At 38.2% G+C, this 9,599-nt stretch overlaps 1 protein-coding gene across 3 annotated transcripts in view; it reads left to right on the top strand.

The window, feature by feature from the left end:
* The window catches only part of rgs12b (regulator of G protein signaling 12b), a 43,045-nt gene extending 35,240 nt beyond the window's left edge, over nt 1-7,805 (top strand). For 2 of the 3 annotated variants that reach the window (XM_058777257.1, XM_058777261.1), the window contains exons 8-17: nt 1,276-1,455; nt 2,141-2,291; nt 2,513-2,607; nt 3,120-3,314; nt 3,568-3,641; nt 3,842-3,968; nt 4,332-4,428; nt 4,947-5,014; nt 5,644-5,740; nt 6,028-7,805. In XM_058777257.1, the coding sequence (XP_058633240.1) occupies nt 1,276-1,455; nt 2,141-2,291; nt 2,513-2,607; nt 3,120-3,314; nt 3,568-3,641; nt 3,842-3,968; nt 4,332-4,428; nt 4,947-5,014; nt 5,644-5,740; nt 6,028-6,605 (1,662 nt within the window). In that variant the 3' untranslated portion in view covers nt 6,606-7,805. The remainder of the gene's footprint in view (nt 1-1,275; nt 1,456-2,140; nt 2,292-2,512; nt 2,608-3,119; nt 3,315-3,567; nt 3,642-3,841; nt 3,969-4,331; nt 4,429-4,946; nt 5,015-5,643; nt 5,741-6,027) is intronic. The other variant, XM_058777270.1, reaches the window with a different exon arrangement.
* Nucleotides 7,806-9,599: the final 1,794 nt, after the last annotated feature.

A 9,599-nucleotide genomic window follows, 5' to 3' on the forward strand; every position in this document is an offset into this window, starting at 1 on the left:
TGTATTTTTTATGACAACATACAATATAAAAACTGATCTGTGTACTTCTAAATAATTGCTGTTTTTAAAATGACTGTGTGCCCTCTACTGCATGTCTGTAAGGCTTTACCATCACAACACCGTCTTTGAGGGCTGTAGGCAAGACGTGAAATAATAAAGTATTTTGAATTCAGCTCTGTGAGAAAATACTTTATTGTGTAGCATCCTGTAGACTCCAACCCCATGATAACCGTGAGGAAACCTGCGGGCAACCTTTGTGCATGTAGCAGCAGAGAATGTGCTCTTATAAAGTGTCTTTTAAGGCGGAGAATCACGTTGCCGCATTTAGAGGCTCCTGTCTGGCTGTCACCTCCTTATCCAGGGTCTCTGTAAATCACAAACTCGCATAAACATTATGTTGGCCACATTTTACAATGACAGACACTGTAGCTGTTCAGTGGTGTAATAAAAATCTGTCCTTTTTTCCCTAGCCCCATCTTTCTGGATTTCTGTCGTTAAAAACTGTGAATCTGGTGCCATAAAAACAGTGCAGATTACAGTTCACATTTTGTTCAGAAAGTGTTTTAATATTTTTGAAATGTCTCTTATGATGAACTAGGCTGCATTTGTTTGATCAATAATATAGTAAAACCAGTAATATTGTGAAATACTATTACTGTGTTCTATTTTAATATATTGTAAAATGTAATTTATTCCTGTGATTGCAAATAAAAATTTTCCGTAGCCATTACTACAGTCACATGATCCTTCAGAAATCATTCTAATATTGCTGATTCAGTGCTTAAGTAACATTTATTATTAATGTTCAAAACAGAAGTTAGTTGAGAACTTTTTTTAATGAATGGAAAGTTTTTTTTTATTTGTATTTTTTTTTTAATGGAAGGTTTAAAAGAAATCTTTTGTAACACTTTATATGTTTTTACCGTAACTTTAGATTACTTAATACACCCTTCCTGAATAAAAGTATTTGTTTCTTTCACAAAAGAAAAGAAAAAAAGACTGACCTCCTTTCAACTTGAACGGAAGTGTTTGTTATCCCAGCTGATAAGACCCACATTGGTGGTCATCAGCATATGTTGTTGTTAAGGATGCTGGTCCCAGCGTGAAATGCTGGTGCCCCCAGCGGTTTTGCTTAAGCTGCTTTACCAGCAAGACAAAAAAGCTATGCTAGTTGGCAAACATAAAAATACGGCTACGCTGGACCAGTATCAAGATTTATGCCAGTCTTGTGAGCAGCTGGTTTAACAGAGACACTCTTCTTTATTCCCTCAATAGATCTTTAACCTGATGAAGTTTGACAGTTACACACGCTTCCTAAAGTCCTACCTGTATCAAGAATGTATGCTTGCAGAGGTGGAGGGACGTCCTCTTCCAGACCCCTACCAGGTCCCTAGTAGCCCCACATCCAAACATAGTACAAGCTCTGACCGCTCCAACCTCTCTACACCTAAAAAGGTAACACACACAATTGTGTTTACTTTGTTCTACGCCCTTCATTAGAAAATGACGGTCTATTTTCCGTTGACACATTGACTTCCTTTGAAATGTAATCACAAAATCAAATAATTTGTGAAGCACTTCAAAGGACGACATCCCCAATTATCTCTCAGTGGAAGGTTTACTAACACCTTCAGTACTTTATGTACATTCATTTGTGATTATGTATGAACATTTATGAATTATGAATTGATGACCTGTTCAGCATTGCGGAATGTAATAATGTTTGTAGATGGTATTTATTAAATTTATTTGGAAGTTGTACCAAAGATTTCAAATCATTTGGCTAAAATGTCTCACTTTTACTGTCCTTTAAAGGTATTTGGGAATAGTTTCACACTTAAAAGTATTTAAATGCGATTATCTTGTTGCTTTTGAGGTGTGAAGTTGAGCTATTGTCAGCATTCTATTCTCGTTTACATAGTCAAGTGTTAGCATAGTTATCACATAAGCTTTCAAAGAAAGACAGACATCCCACCATGCCTTCCAGTCAGATCTAATTAAACGCAGTAAATTCCTGACCAGCTATGCATCTCATTTTTACTCTGCATATCAATGGCTCCACTAGAGAGAGTTTAGAATTGTCTCTTTGTAGAATTGCCTTTGTTTTTGAGTATGGAAAATAATCTAAGATTTTTTGAAGGTCCTTGATGACAAGAAGAGTAAATCGGGAAGATCACTGAATGAAGACAGTAGAGACGAACATGGCGATAAAAAGAAAAGCATTTTCTTCTCCTGGTCCAGAAATAGAAGTTTTGGAAAAGGATCAAAGAAGAAGGAACTTGGAGAGTACAGTGAGTGGGGAACATCAGTGCTGATTCTGTACTGATACTGACCTTTTTTATTTTTTTTACTTTGATTGTGCACTTATGATGCTCATGAACTCTTTTCATACTTTTCATGTCTGCATTTTTGTTTCTGTGCTTCTCAACTCCTTGAATATTTCCTCCAGTTTCTCCAATTCCCTGCATTTTCCAATTTTTCAGTTACAAATGGTGTTTGTCTTTCACCACAGGCTTTACAGGTAGTAATGGACGGAGAGAATCACAGGGCTCTTTGTCGTCTGGTGCGAGTTTGGAACTTGCCACCTCTGGTTCTGGAAAAAATGAGGTGGGTCAAGACCATTTGACTCAAGCCTGATGTTGATCTGTCTAGGAGTATTAGGATTTTGTTGTACCAAATATTATGTATCGTATTGGTCACACTTTATTTTATGGTCCAATTCTCGCTATTAACAAACCATTAACTACGACTTTTGCCTCAATAAACTCCTAGTTTGCTGCTTATTAATATTTAGTAAGGGAGTTGTTATGTTTAGATATTGGGTTGGATTAGGGATGTAGAATATGGTCATGCAGAAAATGTGCTTTGTACGTACTCATAAACAGCCAATATGTTAATAATAGGCATGCTAATAAGTAACTACTTAATAGTGAGAATTGGTCCCTATACTAAAGTGTTACATGATGTTATAACATGTAGTTATTATTATTATTATTTATTTTATGTATTTTTTACATTCTAAAGAAATTTATCTCCAATTTAATATAACTCAATTAAATTTTTCGTGATTATTTAATTTATTTGCATTGTTAATTCTTTTATAATCCTCTGTCTTACAGGGTGAGACGTCGCGGAACTCCATGGCATTGTCTGAGCGTGCCGTGCGTCACTGTAACATTAACCTTCCAGATGGCTCATGCTGCCCAGTACCCATCAGGCCTGGCGTCTCCATCAGAGAGGTGCTCTTAGGCTTGTGTGAGAAGCTCGGCATTAATCTGGCTGCTGTGGATTTGTTCCTAGTAGGAGGAGAAAAGGTAACCTGCCTATCATAGTGCAGTTCAGATACTGTATACTATAATAATAACCAGCAATAAAGGTACCTTCACTTTTGCTTTTAATTTTGTCTTGTCCACCTCGAAAGGTTACAAAGCGGTTTCAGTATGTGTGTGTTTGTGCTGAGTGCTGCATTTACGTGTGTTGTGTGTGTGCACATGTGTGCGCATCTGCATCATTTGATACTGCAGTGTTGTAATGGACTATAATAGCATGTACTGTCCTTGTGTAAAGCCTTTAGTGTTGGACCAGGACTGCATGACACTGTGCTCCAGAGATCTTCGGCTGGAGAAACGTACGCTATTCCGGTACACACCAATTTATCTGTTTTTATCTCTGTCTATCCATACGTTCATCTATCATTTTTGTCAGTCTTTTATATATTCATCTTTTTCTTTTAATTTTTTTAAACCTAACTGAAGTCATTCATTATTAAAGTCATCAGGATTCAGTTTTGTAAAGTTTATTTTCCTTAACCTGTCTCTCTTTCTCCATCTCTCCCTCATAGACTGGATCTGGTGCCCATAAACCGTTCTGTTGGGCTTAAAGCAAAACCCACTAAGCCAGTTACAGAAGTGCTGAGGCCAGTGGTGGCCAAATATGGCCTGAACTTAGGAGACCTGGTGGCCAGGATAGTGAGTCAAGCATGCTTATTTTTTTTAAAAAGAGAGAGGGTTTGCGTACGGATAATGTAGTATCTAATATCTTGGATATATCTAGTTCACTGGATGTAATGGCATGTATCTTAGAAAATGTTTTATGCACATTATTGTTTTTAGTAATTCTCACTAAAAATATGATGACGATGTGTTTGTGGGTAATGAACCATGTTGGGTTATCAGGTTTCACATAAAGTATGTTTCCATCATCTTGCCTGTTTGGCTGGTTTGATTTTGATGGGGAGATGGAGGAATATGAACTATTGTACCATAAAATATATCCATTTTGTGATTTTATGAAATAGTTATTAATTAGATATGTTGTTTTTGTGTGGGTAGAGTGGAGAGAAAGAGCCGCTGGATCTTGGGCTTCCTATATCTAATCTAGATGGACTAAGGGTGGTTCTGGAAGCAGGAGACCACGTTCCAGGAAAAGGCAAGATGCACACACAGACACATACAGGACAGACATCATTCACATCATCCATTCTGATTCTTTGATTTCACGCACTGTGAAATAATAGCATAGAGGCCAAGAGCAGCGTTTTAGGCACTTAAATGCATGTTAACTGCAATTACATTAAAATGGATTATAGTTTAAATTTATTATACATTTTAGAATTACTTCTATTGTTTTTGAAATATGGTTAAAAGTGCATTTATGGTAAACTAAAACATTAATACTTAAATCTTATATTTGTATATATGTAATTACACATTTGTGATGAAGGTGCAATTGCATACATTTAAAATGTATTGATTTTAAATGTAATATCGAATCACACACTATAGTAGAAATTAAAATGAAGTTCATATACTTTAGTATGTTAGCTTACACATCAAAGTACACTTTGTATTCTGAAAGTAAAATGGGTTATGAATGCCTTGTCTTTTACATAGTTACTCGCTCTTAAACTTGAACAGAATGAGTTAACACTCTCCCTCTCTAAACAGACAAACAAAAGCTGGTCTCAACTAAAAGTCACGGTCCACCTCTGTCTACACGAAGCCAGTCTGCCACAGTAAGACCTCGATCTCAAAGATCGTACATTTTCATCTCCTCCTTTCTCTTTCTTTCTTTGTGTTTTTTGGCCTGTGTGTGGGGTGTCTGTGCATGGCTGGCTCCCCTATTCTTTTCTCCGGTCTGAAGGCTGTGTGTATCTGTGCATTTCTGGGCCTGTGGATGATCTAACCCTACTTCTCGGATCACAGCAACCCCAACTCTTTACAACTTCCTTTCCTTCAACACACTACAACGTTGTGAGGGGATAGCAGACTCTATCCAAGTTCCTTGGGTTCATCCCTTGTACAGATTCTCTCGTCTTAATAGTTTCTGATAGCTGTGTGATATGTTGAGAGAAATTGTGGAAAAACAAGAAAGTGGAGCGTGGATGTTCATTGATGTTGGATGTTGTGGTGGCATGCTGTGCTGGTGGTGGTTTTTCTGCAGTTACATGCTGTGCTAAATGGAGATTGACTGCACAAGTACAATGAGTATGTACACTAGTTTTAGTGATAGTGACTAGAGGCCCACCCAGTGCCCCATGAGGCCCCTGTAGTTTTAGCCCTGCGCCCCAGAGAAAGCCTTGAAGAAGAGGCGCTTCTCATCCACGCACCCTTAATGTGCCCCATTCTCATTGTCGCTACCCAGGGGGAGGACAAAGCGGCAGGGAAGGCTTCGGCTGTGAAAACCAGGGCCCAAGTGGAAAAGTGCAAACAGAAAAAACTTAATATAGATGAAGCTGAAGGTAAAAAAAAAAAAAAAAAAAATTCCCCTTTCACTTTCTTGAATAATCTCTCTTTCTTTCTCTCTCCTAGTTAAGCGCTAGTTGTTCTTGGCTATATCTTATGCTAACAGTCTCTGTAGCAACACTGGCTGACGTAGCTAATGCTAACACAAGCACACTTTGAACTGGCAGCTGCAGTTAATCTGTTGCTGATGTCTTGCGAGAATGTTTCCTATCTAACATGTCAAATGTGCTTTTTACATTCCAACAAATAAAACGGTTTAAAATTGTGTCTGTTGTTCAACTAGAATTCTTCGAGCTCATATCCAAAGCACAGAGCAACAGAGCTGACGACCAGCGGGGTTTGCTGAACAAATCCGACCTCGTCCTTCCTGACTTCCTGCGCCTCGACACGGAAGCAGACGGCAACAACCTCAGCTCCACCCCTGTCTCCCACAAGACCCGGCCCCGATCCAAGGAGAACGGCTCTGCGCTCAGTGCCAGCCACCAATCGCAGAGCTTAGATTCAGCGGTGGAACGCACAGCGCCTAGACGTGCCCTGATGCCTCCCAATAGTGCTCTCAGAAACGCAGCAAGCCGAAATCCACCGCCGTTTAGTTCCTCACTATCCCCAATCCCACACTCGCAAAAAGGGGGCTCGTCCGGGATCACAGACTGGAGGAGCGACGGAGGGGTGCAGGCACTGGAGGAAGAGGAGAGCGGCACGGACCTGACATATGTTGCTGAAGGCGACATCACAAGCCCCAACAGCTCTCTCCTTCACCAGTCCCCTATGCCTCTCCCTCCCTCCCCAGCCCGACCGTACCTCCTAAGGGAGGACACTTACCAGGACAGCTGGGCTCGATCAGGTACCTCTCCTGTGTGAACAAACTTCGCTCGCATGTGTTATCCTCACCTCTCTCTGGTCCCTCCTGAAGATGTGTGTGATTTCTGAGTGCTGTGGATTTGCTGTGTTCCTCATCGTAAGCCCTGTGCCAAACCCTGGCAAAACCACCTCCTTCCTATGTACATTTGACACCCTTTAAGCACTTTAATGAAGAATCGAAAAAGAGACTTCTACCTACAATGAATTTGACAGTTCCCCTGAAAGTATTTTAAAATGACTAGCCACACACAATCTTGACAATCATTAACCTTCACAGCTTTTTTTTCCACTGAGAGAAACAATAGAGTTATTGTAGCCAGTCGGACTGATTTGAGGTCAGTAGTGAACTGAAGTGATCTTGCTCGTCTTCTGCATATCTCTGCCCTCTAGCTGATCACATGATGGCCTTAACAGGAGCCGCAACTGACTGAACTAAACATGTGATAATTCTTCGACGCTAAATATAAACTACATTGCAAACGTGGAGTGTTTGAGGAGACAAGCACCCTCGTTTACTCATGAATATATTTGTCTGTTCAAAAAGTTGTTCAAATGATGTGAATACACAAATGGATTAAAACATAAAGAAGCACAATCCGTTTTAGTACGACAGAGGCCTGGCCTTACCTCTCTTTGGTTACCATTAGCGTGCCTTCCATGAGCCTGTCCATGAAACCTAAATATTGACAAAGAGTCCTCAGTAACTCCTCATGACCTCACATTTCTATATTACAATCTTAAATTGAGACCTCAGAGCTTATTTTCTTTTTCATTTTTTCATCGCATTCTTACGAAAATGCAATTCAACAATGTGTAGCTACGCAGATCACTTCCTGTTTATCACCATGACATCACTTCCATGTTTTTTAAGCTACGGTATCATATGTTACATGTGTAATTGTGTAATATAATCCTAAAAAAGGATTAATTTATCCCTTACGAAAAGTCAGTATATCTTCTTGAATGATAAAATACTAAATGTGTACATAGTTTCTGTTACAGCTGTGATTTATTGCTATGTTGAGTTGCCAACATTGTTGAATTGTTCTCCATTCAGTTCCTTCTGACATTGAAATCATTTTCAGTTTTCTGTAGCAGCCTTTTTTGTAGACGACCAATATCTCTACTCGGATTGATATTTCTGCAAACCTGTAAATAGTTAAATAAATGTTTGGGTGAGATCTTTCTCCCTTCCTCTCATTGTTTGTGTCTTGTTACGATCTCGTTCCAATACCTGTTTTCAATTTCTACTATTTCTTAGGCCTGAAACATACTCCAAGTACGTAAACACACAGACTTCCAACTATGCAAGTTTGAGTTCATTGATTGTTGTACTGTCATAAGCAGCACAAGTGTATATTGCATTCTCAGTCTTACCACTAGGGATGCTATAAAAGGTATCCGTGCACCCTGGACGATGGGACGGGGCGACACATTAAGGTGGGGCAACACGTGTCACTCCGCCCACCTTCAATTTCATTGGTTTATAATATAGCAGAGCTTATTGGTGTAGACGTTTGCGCATTAGCATTCTTTTATATATGTTTTTATGAATGATCTACACTGTTTGGCTGTACTACAGAGATATTAAGTGCTAACAACAGCGATTTTAGTTAGAATCAATTAACAAATGTGTTTTTTTAAAAACCCATGACAAATTAGTTAGATTAAGTTCCTATCAAACGTTTGGTGGCGGCATCTCCGAGTACTTCAGGCAGAACAGAGCTGTGTAATATGAGAGGCTCACGAATTCAGTCTGGGGAACAAATTCTTAATCCGTGGCCATGATATAGTCATACCTATGCTATAAATAGCCTGAAATATTAATTATGTTTCTGTGTGATGAACGTAAATAGTGGTCCTCAATCTTAACAGGTGGGTTGCACGTTAAATGAAGTCAGATATTATTGCACTTTTCACTGTACACGAATCAGACATACTTAAACATTGAGCAGTTTTAGCTGGGCGATGTTGATAAAAATGATCCACTGTTTGAGATTTAGCTGTTTTGTATAATGTATATTTATATCTAGCCTATATTCTTTATTTTAAGATCGGTGGATAAAAACTTAGGATATGATGATAATTCACTGTAGTTCAGTAAGACATAGGACAAGCCCGCAAATGGTTTTATTTTAAAGAACTGCGGTGACAAATAAGACAATAATACCAAATAGTCAATCAGCGTGAACTGGGGTTTTATGTGTGGATAATGGGAATAAAAACCTTGTTGAAACTATATATTTATTTATTTATTTCATATAGGCCTATTTTAAATGGTTTTTGTTTACTAAAACAGCTGTTATTAAATCTGACCTACAGCAAATATTATTAATGTGCCTTAGAGCGTATTTAAGCAATAAATGTTCATTTTCTCTGCAACATTTTTAATTATACTTTTATATATAGGCTATATGCACAAATTAAATTACTGGTTTTGTTGCTCAATCCTTTAAAAATAACCAGGAATCACTGTACTACATTAGGCATACTGATTTTAGATAGTTGTTATAGTCTTTAATAAATAATTTAAAAACATTAATCACAGAGAAAGTCTCTTTTACTCATTAAAAGTGCTCACGTATCTATTGCACAGATTTACAGCTCTGAGTGATTTAATATGCGATAGTTATGCAGGCCTATATGGGTACAATGATCGAGTGTTAATAACTGAATCTAAATTCATCCCGTACACAGATTATAACACACACACACACAATGAGGGTGTGGATACATGAATAATTGGATTTTTAATATCTGATGTCACGGACACTTATTTACTATAAGATAGGAAGAACCATTAAAAACTGTAAGAGAGTCAATATAGGCTCAAATATTTTATTAAGATATAAACAAGGAAACATTGAGCTTGCCATGAAAACATTTTATTAGCACTTTTAACCTTCAAGTTTGTGACGCATTGAGCAACTTTGGCTATAACTCATCTCTTTAAACAACAAAAAACGGTTGTGCTTTAAAACGTAAAATCAGCCG

Source organism: Onychostoma macrolepis, chromosome 01 (genome assembly GCF_012432095.1).
Source record: "Onychostoma macrolepis isolate SWU-2019 chromosome 01, ASM1243209v1, whole genome shotgun sequence".
NCBI classification, from domain to species: domain Eukaryota; kingdom Metazoa; phylum Chordata; class Actinopteri; order Cypriniformes; family Cyprinidae; genus Onychostoma; species Onychostoma macrolepis.